Here is a 16,890-nt window from a genome sequence, read left to right as displayed (position 1 = left end):
AAATTAATCATTATACCACTGAAAAGATTAATGACATAAGTATTAATGTCAGTGGTGTTGAGAAACAGCTGAAATCATTAAAATTGAACAAAGCTCCAGGGCCCAATGGAATCCAGTGCCCAATGGAAGGTGATACACAAAACTACATTCCAATATCTTTGACATCAATTTATTGTAGAATCTTAGAACATATCCTGAGCTCAAACATAATGAGGCATCTCAAATGGAATGATCTCCCCAGTGCCAGCCACCATGGATTCCAAAAACATCTACCAAGTGAAACCCAACTCGCACTTTTCTCAAATGACATACTGAAAGCTTTGGATCATGGCATTCAGGCGGATGCGGTATTTATTGATTTCCAAAAAAAAAAGCACTGGACTCAGTACCACACCTATGTTTTTTGTCAAGAGTATGATCACATGGGGTATCAAGTGAAATTTGTGACTGGATTGAGGACTTTTTGCTACGGGGGATGCAGAATGCTATCTCGGATGGGGAGTCATCATCAAATGTAGAAGTAACTTTGGTTGTGCCCCCAGGAAGTGTGATGGGATCCTTGCTGTTCATTTTGTTTATTAATGACCTTGCAGAAAATATTAATAATAGCCTTAGACTTTTAGCAGATGATGCAGTTATCTATAAAGAAGCATTGTCTGAAAGAAGTTGCATAAATGTGTTGTCAATCTTAATAAGATTTCAAAGTGGTGCAAAGATTGGCAACTTGCTTTAAATGTTCAGACATGTAAAACTGTGCACTTCACAAAACCAAAAAAATGTAGTAACCTATGACTAAAATATCAATATGTCACTGCTGGAATTGGTCAACTCATACAAATGTCTGGGTGTAACACACTGTAGGGATATGAAATGGAATGATCACATAGATTCAGTTGTGAGAAAAAGCATGTGGTAGACATCGGTTGGGTGGTAGAACACTGGGGAAGCACAGGAGATTACTTACAAATCACTTGCACGACTGGTTCTAGGATATTGCTGAAGTGTATGGGATACATACCAACAGGACTAACAGGAGATACTGAATGTTTACATAGAAGGGCAGCACGAATAGTCACATATGTTTAATCTGTAGAAGTGTGTCACAGAGGTACTGAAGGAACTGAACTGTCAGACTCCTGAAGATAAGATGTCAACTATCCCAAGAAAGACTTTTAAAGTCTCAAGAACCGGGTTTAAATGATGACTCTAGAAATATACAAATATACTAGGCCCCCCTGTGTATTGCTCACACTGAGATTGTGAGGCTAAGATTGGAATAATTACTGCACACACAGAGGCATTCAAACAATCATTCTTCCCATGTTCCATATGTGAATGAAACAGGAAGAAATCCTAATAACTGGTACAGTGGGACATTCCTTCTGCCATGCTCCTCACGATGGTTAGCAGAGTATCGGAGCTGGTGTTTATCCTATACTGCAGGCATCATTTAAGAAGGGATTTTTCGTAATTCCATCCCCTAAGCAAGTGAAATGGGTGATGACAGGTTTTGAGAATATATCTGTGTTAAGACAATTTTGAACTTGGAACTATGGGGGTGAAAGTTTTTTAGGAAACAAATTATTAAGGCACTACCAAAGTATTTTTAAAGCTACATTTATGAAAACTGGAATTTGACTTCTCACTAAGAGATAAAATAATACCTGTTTCAGCGTTTTTGGAAATTCAACTCCTAAGTGGGTGAAATAGTGGATGAAAATTTTTAAGAACATATGCTGTTATATGAGCACTGTTCAAAAAATTCCGAAACTTTGTCCACAAAATTTTTCTGTGCTTAACTTTTACTTCTAAATACTCTCCTCCGCCTTTGGTGCACCACTGACAATACCGTTTCCACTTCCTGAAGCACTCTTTGTATGCCGCTTGCTGGATCGCCTGAAACGCTGTCTGCGTATTTTCTTTTATCTTGTCTATCGTTGCAGATCTTCATCCTTCAATGGGGTTTTCAACTTTAGCAATAAATAAAAAAAGTTTGCAGAGGCCAGGTGTGGAGAGTACACAGGATGACGCAGCACAGTGATTTCATTTTTTGTGCAATAGTCATGCACCCGCCGGGATGACCATGCGAGTGCATTATTGTGATGCAAGAACCATGAGTTGTTTTACCATGTTTCACGTGTTTCCTGCTCATCTTTTCTCGCAGGCATTGCAACATGTCCCGATTTTGTCTCTGTAGCACGAATTCATGATGAACTAGTTCTTCAAAGCCAAAGAAAACTATCAGCATGGGTTTGACATTTCACCTGAGTTAACAAACTTTTTTTGGTCTTTGAGAACTTTCCCAACCCATTGTGAAGATTGAACCTTTGTCTTAACATTGTAACTGTAGTCCCACATTTCATCACCATTTATGGTTTTTTTAGGGAATCATCTCGTTCTCATTTGCATGATCCAAAAGCTCTTCATGGAGTGTTAGGTAAAGGTCTTTCTGGTCTTGACTCATGAGCTGTGGAACAAACTTTATGGCAGCACGATGCATTCCAAGATGCTGTATCAGGATTTCGTGATATGGTCCAACTTAAATCTTACATTCTCCTGCAATAACTTGGACAGAGTCTATGATTCGCATGCACAATTTCATTGCCGTTCCTGATGTGAGCGTCGTTGGTAAACGTTGAAGGGCGTCCGGAATGAGGATCATCTTTAACTTCCGTCCTGCTATTTTTTAACCATGTGAACCATTCGTAACACCAATTATGATTTAAGACTTATCACTGTAGTAGGCTTCCTGCATCATTTGGTGTGCCTCTGTAAAGGTTTTCTTGAGTCTTATGCAAAATTTAATGCAGCCACATTGCTCCTCTAACTCTGCCATCTAGAAATTCGCAAACTGCGCGACACAACGTCCTACTCAATACAGCACTGAACAAGAACTAACAGACATACTGTAATGTAATCAACCAACAGAAATAAGGTTTATCTAAAGCGAAAAGTAAGATACCCATAGTAAAGAGTTGAAGTAATTTCATGACTATATTATGTTGCCAGAAAACGTGCTTAATTCATTAATTTAATTATGAATATGTTCTTTTGTAATAAATAATGAACTTGTTTAAGATGATTTTTATAATCTTTGGAGTGTATAAGGTCAGTAGACCAAAGAAGCTAAGAAAAAGGAATATCTGCAACTTCCGGACACATGTTGGCTTGCCCGCCACTTCTTTTTCAGTCTTGGAGGAAGACAGTCATGCTTTTGTAACAAGTAGTGTATAACGGAGTTAGATAATCAATGTTGATAGTAAAAGTGCAAACTTGCATTGCAAATAGTGTAGTTCGGAACAAAAGTTTGAATAAATGTAATGTTTAGCAAAAAGTATTTCCAATCCGGTGGAGTTTGTTTAAATAGAAGAAAACCCAGGCCATGCTTGATGTTGGAATGATCATTTTGCAAACAAAGGAAACTATGAAACCCCCTTGACAAATGAGATCTGCAGTTATTGGGTACATAATCTTTCAGTAACTACTAACAAATTTGTGCTGAAATTGTGCTGGGACTGGACTTATTATTCCCATTCAAATAGCTTATTGAATGGAAACCAATAACATGGGGTGAGAGTGCTGTTCTACCACACTATACCATGTAAGGTTCTATAAACAATTCTTCAGTACTTAAGAAACCAGTAAGGTAACAACCAGTACAATATGACAATGAAACTTCTGACAGTTACACTTTAAACACAGGTATGTGGAGGAATGCCAACCACATTTTGCTCCAACACATCATTGGTGCGAAATTACAAATGTTCCAGAATTTTTTGAACAGACCTCATATTAAAACATTTTTTAAGTTAAATCTATGACAACTGATGCAATTTGTGAACTAAGTCAGAGAAAGCTTGTTAACAGCCACTACACCAAATCAGCTTTGTCAGAATTGCATAGAAAAAGAAACGGCTCTTTAACACATTTATTTTCAGTAGGCCTAATACATGTTTATAAACTTATTTCTGTTGTAATTACTACGGAACTGCAAGCAAACCAGTTGGCACTAAGGTAATAAACAATAATAGTAATAATAATAATAATAATAATAATAATAATAATAATAATAATAATAATAATAATAATAGAAACAATAATAATAATAAAAAAACTGAATTAATAATGAAACATTAAAAGACGGGGACAAGGGGAAATGAGCAACCATCAGACCCTGTCTAGAACAGTTCCAATGTAAATCCCAAAGTGATCCTCCTCCTCTTTCCTAAACCATCGACTCCATTTATTACAAGAGTTCCTAACTTCCAGTATCATTTCCACATGCTTTATTGAACCTTACTCAAATGGAGTATTGAACTATCCGTGGTCTGAATGCAGACCACTTTATCATCATTGGCCCTGTACACAATGGCTTCACTACACTGGTACAAATACCAAGGGATTATGTAGCAGAGGGCTTCTTCAGTTTTCTGCAACATCAAGATACTGAACTGTTCTTAATGACACCATTACTTCCAATCAGACAGAGTGACATAAGTCGTTTAAGATTATAGGACAGTCACAAAGCCTCACAAATGCTCCTTTGAACTCCTGACCCCTACTGAATCACACCCCCTCTCTTCTATCTATTTCCCAAAATTCACAAAAACAACTATCCCCCTCCCCGTTCCACTACAGCAGTCTTCAAACCCCTACCAAGTGCATCTCAGGCCCTATAAACTGACGCTTCCTGAAAGTCTCAAATCCACTTCCATAACTCTCCCAATCTAAACCTTCCTTGTCAATGCAATCTGATGTTCCTCCCCCTTCATTCCACCGAACATAGGTCACCAGTTGTGATGAATTTGTTCACAGAAGATTTTGACAAGGTCATGGAGCAAACCCAGCTAAAACCAACCTGTTTCTACCACCATGTGCATGACTCGTGCCATCATATGATCACATGGACAGGACAGCTTAGGTGAATTTCTCCATCACGTCAACTTGTTTCAGTCCGACATAGTTTACCAAGGAGGTGGAACAGGATAGTGACCTCCAGTTCTTGACATCCTGGTCAAACAGAAACCAGATGGCAAATTGGGACAGTATGTGCACTGATCTGTAGCTACATGCCTTCAATCATCAGCACAACTCCCAGCACGGTGTCTTACACACTCCTACGATTAATACATTCTCCCAACCAAGCTGAAGCACCTGGAGACCACATTCCAAACCAATGATTACTGCAGCGAGCTGATAAGGTATATATTCGACCACGTTGTACCTAGACAACACCAGGAAGGAAAGGAGCACAAATCAATAATGTGCATCCCATCTGTCAACAATAACTCCAAGAAAGGTAAGCAGAATCTTTGCGTAATGCAATGTCAGATGTGTATTTTACCCAACTCCTATGACCTCGCCACTACTAATTTTAACAAAGGATGAATGAGGCCTCCACAAACCCGGGGCCTACCAAATTCCCTGCCTATACTGCAAGGCATGTCTTGGGGAAACTGTTTGCATGGTAGAAGAGAGATGCTGTGAACATAAGCACCACACTGCATTAAGCCAGACCATCAAATCAGCCATAGTAGAAAAACTGGCAATGCTGAAGACTGCAACAAAATCAAGACACTTGGGCAATCCTAATTTCCCAGAACCCTGTACCGAGTTGAGAAAAAGCAAAGCATTCTCATACAGTGAGTCCACACCTGCCGACAATACCCGGACACTGGCAACTGCTGTACGCTGCCAAGTGCTGTTAGCCACCCCCCCCCCCCCCCCCCTCAAATCCACCACCACCAGCTGCTGCTCCACAGATAGTAACAGAGGTGGAGTGGTGGGAGGGGTAATGGCCAACATATGCAGGACACTGACATGGGCAGAGAACAGGTATCAGGAAGCACCTGAAGATTGTAAAAAATCTGTCTGCCAAAATATCATGGAAAAATCTGAAACTTCCTTGTCAACAGTAATGGAACTCCAGGCTGCAATAAAATCTTACACACATGTGGTCTCTCAGCCTTATATCACCACCTTTCCCAACACTCACATGAGTCTTTCACTTACTGTCACCCTTGGCCAATTTCTCCTCTAACCATTATACAGTCAAAAGTACTTTATATTGTGATCAAAGACTGGACTAAAAAAAAAAAAATTTGGAAAAAAATTGTCATTATACAGTACTTCACATTCCGATAGTTGCCCGAGTGAATGCTGGGAAGTGTTTTGATGTTTATTCCATCAACTGTGAATTGGTTTTAATCCATCTTTACTTCTAACGCTGTCCTACCATATCTGGGTTGATGTTTTTTCTTTTCTTCTTTTTGGTGGTTTTAGGGCGTACAACTACAATGGTCATTAGTGCCCAGACTAAGTTAGGAATGCACTGCGAGGCACAAGGTTAAAACAGCAACTAAAAGGGACAACACTATAAAAGACATTAACAGGCATAGGGTTAAAAAACAGCATAATCAAATGTCCTTAGACAGGTTTGTCAAGTGGATAAAATGAAGAACGCGAGCAGCTGCTCCTGGGTCATCCGCTAAAATGGCATCCAGAGTACATGCCAGGCCAAGATCAACGCGCAGTGTATTAAAATTCGGACAGGGTGTTACAATGTGGCATACCATCAGCAACTGCCCACATGGGCAGAACAGTGCCGGCGCAGCCGTCAGCAGATGGCGATGGCTGAACCGGCAGTGTCCAATTCGTAACCGGGCCAAAACGACCTCCTCCCGCCGAGAAGGGCATGAAGAGGTGGTCCAAGCCGTGGGAAGAGGTTTCAAGGCCCGAAGCTTGTTGTCCGTAAGTGTAGCCTAATCAGCATGCCTCAGCGATAAAATGTGCTGACAAATGACCCTGCTACGATCAGATGAAGGCACACACCAAGAAGCTGTCCGAGGCTGGAGGACCGCAGCCTTTGCCTCGGCATCTGCTGCTCTGTTCCCAGGGATACCGACATAGCCAGCAACCCATATAAAGGTAACCAGAGAACCGTCGTCCGCCAGCTGCAGAAGAGAGCGTTGGATCCGGTGCACGAAAGAGTGAACCGGATACGGATCACTGAGGCTCTGGATGGCGCTCAGGAAATCAGAGCAGAGGACATAAGCAGAATGTCGGTGGCGGCGGATGTAAAGAACAGCCTGGTAGAGGGCAAATAGCTCAGCTGTGAAGACCAAACAATGGCCATGGAGCCGGTATTTGAAACTGTGTGCCCCGACAATAAAAGAACACCCAACACAGTCATTGGTCTTAGAGCCCTCTGTATGAATGAAGATCATATTAAGGAACTTCGAATGAAGTTCAACAAACCGGGAGCGGTATACTGAAGCTGGGGTAACCTCCTTTGGGAGCGAGCTGAGGTCAGGGTGAACGCGAACCTGAGCCTGGAGCCAAGGTGGCGTTTGGCTCTTGCCCACTCAAAAGGCTGCAAGGAGTGAAAAATCAAGGTGCTGAAGGAGGCGACGAAAGCGAACTCCAGGGGATAGCAGCGCAGATACATACAACCCGTATTGACGGTCAAGACAGGTGATCAGGTATTGACAATAGCCGACAGGCATACCGACAAAGCAGATATCATGCCGCTAGGTTAGTGGCAATTCACCGGCTTCAGCATGAAGACTCTCGACGGGACTAGTATAGAATGCTCCGATCACAAGACATAAACCCCGATGTTGTATAGAGTTGAGGCGGCGTAAGATGGACGGCCATGCAGAGGAGTATACGAAGCTCCCACAATCCAGCTTTGAGCGGACGATCGACCGATATAGGCGAAGTAGGACGGTTCGATCCACTCCCCACGACAGACCGCTGAGAACACGGAGGACATTTAGAGAACGGGTACAACGGGCAGCCAAATATGACACATGTGGAGACCAGCGAAGTTTCCTGTCAAATGTGAGACCTAAAAATTTTGTTGTCTCCACGAATGGGAGAGCAACGGGACGGAGTCGTAAGGACGGAGGGAGAAACTCTTTGTAGTGCCAGAAGTTAATACAGACCGTCTTCTCGGCACAAAAATGGAAGCCACTGGCGACACTCCAGGAGTAAAGACGGTCAAGACAACGCTGAAGACAGCGCTCCAGGAAACATGTACGCTGCACGCTGCAATAGATGGTAAAATCGTCCATGAAAAGGGAGCCTGATACATCAGCTGGGAGGCAATCCATTATTGGATTGATCGCTATGGCGAAGAGAGCGACGCTCAAAACTGAGCCCTGTGGCACCCCATTCTCCTGGCAAAAGGCGTTTGACAGGATAGAACCCACATGTACCCTGAACTGTCGATCCATTAAAAAATGGCACGAATAAAAAGAGGGAGGCGACCGCGAAAGCCCCATGTACGCATGGTGCAGAGAATGCCTGCCCTCCAACAGGTGTCGTAAGCCTTCTCCGAATCAAAGAACACAACCACCGTCGGGCGCTTCTGCAAGAAGTTATTCATAATGAAGGTCGACAAGGTAATCAGATGGTCAACAGCAGAGCAGCACCTACAAAATCCACACTGTACATTGGTAAGTAGGTGTCGAGATTCGAGCAGCCAAACCAAACGAGAGTTAACCATTCGTTCCATCACCTTACAGACACAGCTGGTAAGGGAGATCGGTCGATAACTGGAAGGCAAGTGCTTGTCCTTTCCCGGCTTAGGAATCGGGACAACAATAGATTCGCACCAGCATGTGGGAACATGAACCTCAATCCAGTTGCGACTATAAGTACGAAGAAGAAAACCTTTACCTGCAGGAGAAAGGTTCTTCAGCATCTGAATATGAATAGAATCAGGCCCTGGAGCGGAGGACCGTGTCCGGGCAAGTGCGTTTTCGAGTTTCCGCATGGTGAATGGGGCATTATAACTTTCACGATTCGAGGAGCGGAAGTTAGGTGGCCTTGCCTCCTCTGCCTGTTTTCGGCGGTGGAAGGCAGGCTGGTAATGAGCGAAGCTCGAAACCTCTGCGAAAAAGCGGCTGAAGGCATTGGAGACATCCTCAGGGGCCACAAGGACGTCATTCTCGACCGTCAAGCCAGAAACTGGTGAGTGGACCTTAGTGGCAGATAGCTGGCGCAGGCTACCCCAGACAACAGAAGAAGCAGTAAAACTGTTGAAGGAGCACGTGAAAGCAGCCCAGCTGGCTTTTTTGCTTTCTTTAATAACACGACGACACTGCGCACGTAATCGTTTATAATTAATACAATTTGCCATCATAGGGTGGCATTGTAAGGTGCGTAAAGCACGTCGACGAGCACATAAAGAGTCTCTACATGCTGCGGTCCACCAGGGGACCGGTACGTGACGTGGAGAAGGAGTGTGAGGTATGGAATATTCAGCAGCAGTGAGAATGTCTTCCATGAGGTGTGCGACCTATCACAGCTTGCGAAGGTTTGATCCCAAAAAGTCACCCTGGATGAGAAGAGCCCCCAGTCTGCTTTGGAGATGTTCCAACTAGTGGAGCACGGAGAGTGGGTATGATGCAGGGGATGGATAACACAAGGGAAATGGTAGTTCGAATACGTATCAGAAAGTACGTACCACTCAAACCGGCGTGCAAGAGGGGTAGTACATATAGAGAGGTCTAAATGGGAATAGGTGTGAGATGTGTCCGAAAGAAAAGTAGGGGCACCAGTATTGAGGCAGACAAGATTGAGTTGGTTGAAAAGATCTGCTAACAGGGAGCCTCTCGGGCAGGATGCTGGAGAGCCCCAAAGCGGATGGTGGGCACTGAAGTCTCCAGTCAACAAAAATGGTGCAGGTAGCTGAGCAATAATTTGCATCATGTCTGCCCTAGTAACGGCAACGACGATGGAGTGTAAACGGTACAAATGGAAAATGTAAAAGTGGGGAGAGTAATTCAGACGGCAACTGCCTGCAGGTCGGTGTGCAATGTGATGGGATCGTAGTAGGTATCATCCCGGACCAGCAACCAGTAGGTCAAAACACACAGAGGCATAGTGTGGCAAGTCAATTTGATCACTTGGGCATAGCTTCGTTTCCCGGAGAGCTACGACAAGCGAACAGTGCAAGCGTAGCAGCAACTTTAAGTCCTCTCGGTTGGAGTGAATGCCATGAATATTCCAATGAAGAAGTGCCATCGTGAGAAGAAAAAGAAAAAGGAGAAGCAAGAAGAGGTCACCTTGAAGGCCGCTGAGGGCCTGGTTTCGAGCAAGCACTGCTGCCACTATCAATAGGCGGAGAGTCATCGTACATTTGTTCAATAGGTTCGTCAGCCATCGTGTTAAGATGGCTGGGAGGGGGAGCTTCCTCTGCCAGTGAATGGCCAGATGTTCGACTACCAGCGGTGCGGCCAGGCGAAACGGATGAAGGCCTGGGCCAACAACCACTGGGTGACGCAGGAGAAGAAACATGCCGTGGCGGAGAAGGAGAACTTTGCTTCCTATGAGCCTTCTTGGAAGGTCGTTTAGTCGAAGTACTGGTTGATAGCTGGGAGTTCGGGGTACGTAGGAAGTCTTCACGGGACGGTTCCTTCTTGAAGCCCCGTGCATCTGACTTCTGGGTCTTCGTCTTGGCAGAAGCTGATGAAGGTGCTTGTGTCGTAGGGGTGACGGGAGAAAGAGGAGACGTTGATCGGGCGATCTTAGCACTGGCCGAACTGATGACCGTAGTGCTGAAGGTCAGATCGCATTTCTGCGTCAACACCTCTCTGGTAGTCCAAGGAGAGGTGAGGACAGTACTGTATCTCCCTGCTGGGAGCAGCGTGGGCTTCCTACTAGAAAATAGCTTGCGAGCAGCAGAGGTGGACACTTTCTCTTTGACCCAAATTTCCTGTATACAGCGTTCATCCTTGCAGATGGGACAGTCGCGGGAGGACGCTGCACGGTCACCCTGACAGTTCACGCAACGAGGAGACAGAGGTGTACAGTCACCTACATGGGCGTCCCTGCCGCAAGTAACGCATTTAGCTGTATTAGAACAAGACTGGTGGGTGTGGTTAAAACGCTGACACTGGTAGCAGCGCGTAGGTGTCGGGACATATGGGCGAACACAAATAACCTCATACCCCGCTTTGATGCGCGACGGCAGCTGAGCACTATCAAAGGTCAAAAAAAGTGTCCGGGTCGGTACAAGAGGTCATTGTCTACCTTTTTCATGACCCTACGGACAGCCGTCACGCTCTGCTCAGCGAGGAAAGACTGAATCTCCTCGTCAGTCAATCCGTCGAGTGATCTAGTATATGCCACACCACGTGACGAATTCAAAGTGTGGCGAGCCTCTACCCGGACAAGGAACGTGTACAGGAGTGTGGCCCGAAGGAGTTTTTGTGCTTGAAAGGCGCTCTCAGTTTCCAACAACAAGGTACCGTTACGCATCCTGGTACAAGACTTGATAGGTCCAGCTATGGCATCTACGCCCTTCTGAATAACAAAAGAGTTGACATATGAAAAATCCTTTCCATCCTCAGATCTAGAAACTACTAGGAACTTCGGGACAGGCGGTAATACTTTTGTCACTGGTGGCTGGTCATGTTTCTGTTTCTGGGCAGAAGTTGAGAGAGAAGGAGAGAAATCTATTGCGGATGAATCCCACACGATTGCCAGCGTCTCCGATGGCGCACTCCTTCCTTGTGGGGACTCTCTCAGAGGGCACTCCCGCCTTAGGTGAATGTTTACACCTCAGGTCACACCTCCCGAGAAACCGACGGAGGGACCAATCGGCATGGGTGGAAGGTGTCAGCTCAGTCAACCACCCCTCCCCGGGCCTGGCCTTTACCAGGGGGTACGTGCGTGCCGTACTTGTCTACCCAGGGTGGGGAATTACGTGTTACCCCGTCACCGGCTACGCGTGCGAACGCGTGGGTCGGCCTTCAGGCACGCACAGGGAGGAAAGAAGAATAGGAAAAGAAGGGAGAGAGGGAGAGAAAGGACAGATTGTCTCAAATGCCGAGGCGGAGACCATAGGGTGGGCAAGAAGCCAAGGAGAAGAAGGCAAGGAGAAGACGGCAAGGTAAAAAGTAAGGAAGACAATAAAAGAGGGAGAAGGACAATGAAAGGAAACAAACGAAGGAAGGAAGAAACCAGAAGAAGCGAAAAACCAAAATGATCACAAATGTAAGTCGTTAAACCGTCCGTCTCCAGACGCAGGTGCAAACTACCCCCTTGAGGGGGAGGGACTCCTTTTAGTCACCTCTTACGACAGGCAGGAATACCTCGGGCCTATTCTTACCCCCAGACCCGCAGGGGGAGCTAATAATAGAGAATACGCTGTTCAAGAATCACAAGAGGAGGTACATTTGGAAAAGGCTGGGTGATATGGGAAGATTTCAGCTAGATTACATCATGGACAGAGAGAGATTCTGAAACCAGATACTGGATTCTGAGGTGTACCATGGGTAACAGAAGATATACTTCAGTTGATCGAAGAAAGGAGGAAGTGTAAAAACTTCACGGGAAACTCAGGAATACAGAAATACAAGTCGCTGAGGAATGAGATAAATAGGAAGTACAGGAAGCTAAGACGAAATGGCTGCATGAAAAAACATGAAGAAATCAAAAATGAAATTATGTTGGAAGGGCAGACTCAGTGTACAGGAAAATCAAAACAATGTTCAGTGACATTAAAAGCAAGGGTGGTAACATGAAGAGTGCAATGGGAATTCCAGTGTTAAATACAGAGGACAGAGCAGATAGGTTGAAAGTATACACTGAAAGCCTCTATGAGGAGGAAGATTTGTTTGATATGATAGAAGAAGAAACAGGAATCTATTTAGAAGAGGTAGGGAATTCACTATTACCTTCAAAATTTAAAAGAGCTTTGGAGGACTTAAGGCCAAATAAGGCAGAAGGGATAAGATAACATTCCATCAGAATTTCTAAAATCACAAGACTGGCAACACACCATATGACTTTCGGAGAAATATCATCCATACAATTCCGAAGATTGCAAGAGCTGACAAGTGCGAGAAATATCGCACAATCAGTGTAACAGCTCATGCATGCAAGTTGCTGACAAGAATAATATGCAGAAGAATGGAAAAGAAAATTGAGGATATGCTAGATGATAAGTTTTGCTTTAGAAAAGGTAAAGGCATCAGAGAGGCAATTCTAATGTTGCGGTTGATAATGTAAGCAAGACTAAAGAGAAATCAAGACATGTTCATGTTCACAGGATTTGTCGACCTGGAAAAGCATTGTGCACAATGTTCGAAATTATGGTAAAAATTTAGGTAAGCTATAGGGAGAGAGAGAGGTAATACACAATACAAACAAGAGCCAAGTGGGAATAATAAGAAGGGAGCACAAAGAATGAAGTGCTCAAATTAAAAAGGGTGTAAGACAGGGATGCAGTCTTTTGCCCCTACTGTTCAATCTGTACATCGAAGAACCAATGAAGGCGGGGAAAAAAGGATCCGGAGTGGAATTCAAATTCAAGGTGAAAGGATATCAATGATACAATTCACTGACGATAATCTTGTTATCCTCAGTGAAAATGAAGAAGAATTACATCATCTGCTGAATGGGATGAACAATCTAATGAGTACGGATTGAGATTAAATTGAAGGAAGACAAAAGTAATGATAAGTAGCGGAAATGAGAACAGCGGGAAACTTAACATCAATGATGAGGTTTAGTTTGTGGTGCACTCAACTGCGCGGTCATCAGCACGCATACTACGTCCCAAGTTTTTCACAGTCCAATTGAGCCACTGTCACAAATGATGATGCCAGTCCCCAGGCAGAGAAAAATCCCCAGCTGGCCGGGAATCAAACCAGGGACACCTTGATAACATCAAGATTGATGGTCACGAAGTAGTTGAAGTTAAGGAATTCTACTAAATAGGCAGCAAAATAACCAATGGTGGCTGGAGCAAGGAGGACATCAAAAGCAGACTAGCACTGGCAAAAAGGGTATTCCTTGCCAAAAGCAGTCTACTAGTATCAAACATAGGCCTTATTTCAAGGAAGAAATTTCTGAGAATGTACATTTGGAGCACAGCATTGTATGGTAGTGAAACATGGACTGTGGGAAAACCGGAACAGAAGAGAATCGAAGCACTTGAGATGTGGTGCTACAGACATGTGTTCAAAATTAGTTGGACTGATAAGGTAAGGAATGAGGAGGTTCACGCAGAATCGCAGAGGAAAGGAATATGTGGAAAATACTGACAAGGAGACGGGACAGGACATCTGTTAAGACATCAAGGAATGACCTCCATGGTACTAGAGGGAGCTGTAGAGTGCAAAAACTGTTGAACACAGAGACTGGAATACACAGAGCAAATAATTAAGGACGTAGGTTACTCGGAGACGGTCGACAGAAGCGTCCGATCCCACGCGTCGGCTTTGACCCGTGACGTAAGGGTGTTGTGTGTGACGTCATGACGGCGCGGAGTTTGGTTTGAGTGTGGCTGTCTCCAGTTCTGTTTTATATTATTTTGTTTACTTTTCTGATCTGTTCGTTCTATCTCTTGAGATTTTTTTTTTTTTTTAAATTTAAAAACGCTTATTACTTATTTTAATTATCTGTTTCCTTCAATTTCTGTTTTAGTTTATTATATTTATCTTTCTGATCTGTTCGTTCTATCCCGTGAGAATTTTTTTTTTTTAAAGAAAAAATACAAAAAACACTAATCAGCTACTGAAGCATCTTTATCTTCTATGGGTTGCAGGGGTTATGACCCCTGGGGAGGTGGATGGGTATTCATGCATGGCTGTCTTCACTTACACGTTGTAGCTACGCAACGCGTCTAAATTTGTTTGTATTTAGTTTGCCCCCCCCCCCCCCCCCCCCACCCAAAACAACCCATTTCCCGCGCTTGTCCCGTTAGTGTCATTAGGCTTCTTGTGGAAAGTGTGTGTGTTTGTTTTTGTTTCCGCCATATTTGTGACGTCATGGGTCAAAGCAGATGGGCGGGATCGGACGCTTCCGTATTTCCCTCAGAGATATATATATATATATATATATATATATATATATTGAGAGAGAGAGAGAGAGAGAGAGAGAGAGAGAGAGATATCATCATTACTCATTTCTTGAAGCTCTTATGTCTTCCAGGTGAATGATTTCATCAGTCGGTTGACCTGGTATTGTATTATTAATTCTAGCTGCAGATTTTAGATGGTAAAAGTGGTATTAGCAGGACTAAGGATGGCAATAAAGGCAGCAGCAGGAGGGAGGGAGGAAGGAAGGAAGGAAACTGCAGTGTAGACGATGATGATGAAGACACTAAGAGCAACGATAAAAGTGAAATTACATGCAATATCCTAAATATAGCCTATCACATTCTCTAAACACATACAAGTGTATTAAGTGCTGCAACTACTGCAAACTCTAGACAGCAATACATGTAATATGAATCTGAGATATTCATGTGTTGTACAAACCTGAAAATATTTTCGTTGTTGCAGGTCATTCTTGTATTTGTCACGAAATTCCAAATGTATATCATTCAGAAATTTGTCTACATATGACAACTGTAGAATTTTTTGGTAAGCGACAACGAAGAGCAATTCAAATTCATTGTCTAATTTATATTTTAATGTAACAGTATTATGGTCAAAACTATTACTCCCCGTCCTTTCCTGAAAAAGAAAATAAAAACTATATTATTACTTACAACCCAGATGTGTACAACCTCTGTCTCTCAAGCTATATTCTAGAGTAAAACGTCTGACGAACACTCTTGCAAGTCGTATCAAACTCAGCTGATATACCAGACGACATATTCTATCATTTTACTCAAATGGAAATTTTCAGCTTCACGAGCAACGCGTGTATACATCGTTTACTTTTGTCTTATCTCATAAACATGTAGCCTATTAATATTAACCTTAGGCCTACACAAGTGACAGTCTGTTGCAAGATACGAAATCTCGGCTAATAACAGTGACGAAAAACACGCGAAAACAATCTAATCAACAGTAACACGAATGTTGCTTCTTAAGTGCTGGCTGTAACATCATAACAACAGCGGTTTTAAAAATTGCTAAAACGCAATAGGAATAATAAACTAAACACCCTCTAGCCAAAATGCGTGTGTTTGACTTTTAGTTTTGACAGCACTACGATTACCTAAGGTTGGAAAGACAACAGCTTAGTTAGCAACAATTTTTAATTGTTTTAGTTATATACACAGATAAACACGTAGAAAACTCACGCTGTAAGAAATATGCATACAAATTTGGGCTACTTACCTGCAACACGACGCTTCGTATAAGCGCATTTACAGATGGTGTAAAAATCTGACTCGTACTTTGAAAATACCAAAGTACGATACCCCCCTTACTGAATATTGTAAACAGATCCAACATTTTACGCTCTACTGAGACCCTAAAACGCTGCGTTAACAGCTGTTATATATTTATATGTCTTTGGCACACGTCAACTTGTTTCGGAACCGGAAATGACACTGTATGTTGTGTGAGCCTTCATATTGTCTATGCTTCATATTCGCCGCCCCACCTGCTCTATTATCTTTGACGCAATTGGTAGTGAATTATTACGTAAAGTAGCACGTGCAGAGAAGTACGGAATCTTTCTTTCAAAAAGTAGAAAGTGCAATGACTCAAGATGAAATCAGCGAAATGAATTTATAAGATACCTTTATAAAGATACCGCAGAAAACATGTTTTGTAGAGCTAGTAACATATGTTTCTTAAAGCACGTAATGAACTAATATGAGTCGCACAAAAAATTAGATCTTGAAGAAAGTTACTTTCATTTTATTTTTAATGAAAGCCTTACTACAATATGACACTACCTTGGGGTTGGGGCTGTATTACTGCAATGAAGGGGATAATACAATATTGAACACAGTGTTTGTGTTTTGCAAAGAGCTGCTTTCAGGTTCAGGCGCTGTTAGACTTACGACGATCATACCACCCTTGATGTGAGCGGTTATTTCAGTGGTGTTTGTTGGACGGGAAAGGTACAATGTAGGTGAAACTCCACTCTTATTTAAACAGAGTTCTACGCATTTTTAGCCTATTTTCTCCC

General features: G+C 43.1%; 1 protein-coding gene across 3 annotated transcripts in view; it reads right to left on the bottom strand.

Annotated features, from left to right (window-relative positions):
• Positions 1–16,311, bottom strand: part of LOC126106332 (signal recognition particle receptor subunit alpha homolog) — an 80,382-nt gene extending 64,071 nt beyond the window's left edge. For all 3 annotated transcript variants that reach the window (XM_049912580.1, XM_049912581.1, XM_049912582.1), the window contains exons 1-2: positions 16,089–16,311; positions 15,279–15,476 (exon numbers count right to left, since the gene is read on the bottom strand). In XM_049912580.1, coding sequence (XP_049768537.1) covers positions 15,279–15,476; positions 16,089–16,205 — 315 coding nt within the window. In that variant the 5' untranslated portion in view covers positions 16,206–16,311. The remainder of the gene's footprint in view (positions 1–15,278; positions 15,477–16,088) is intronic.
• Positions 16,312–16,890: the final 579 nt, after the last annotated feature.

The sequence above is a fragment of the Schistocerca cancellata genome, chromosome 10 (genome assembly GCF_023864275.1).
Source record: "Schistocerca cancellata isolate TAMUIC-IGC-003103 chromosome 10, iqSchCanc2.1, whole genome shotgun sequence".
Taxonomy (NCBI): Eukaryota; Metazoa; Arthropoda; class Insecta; order Orthoptera; family Acrididae; genus Schistocerca; species Schistocerca cancellata.
This window is presented reverse-complemented; position numbering and strand designations above follow the sequence as displayed.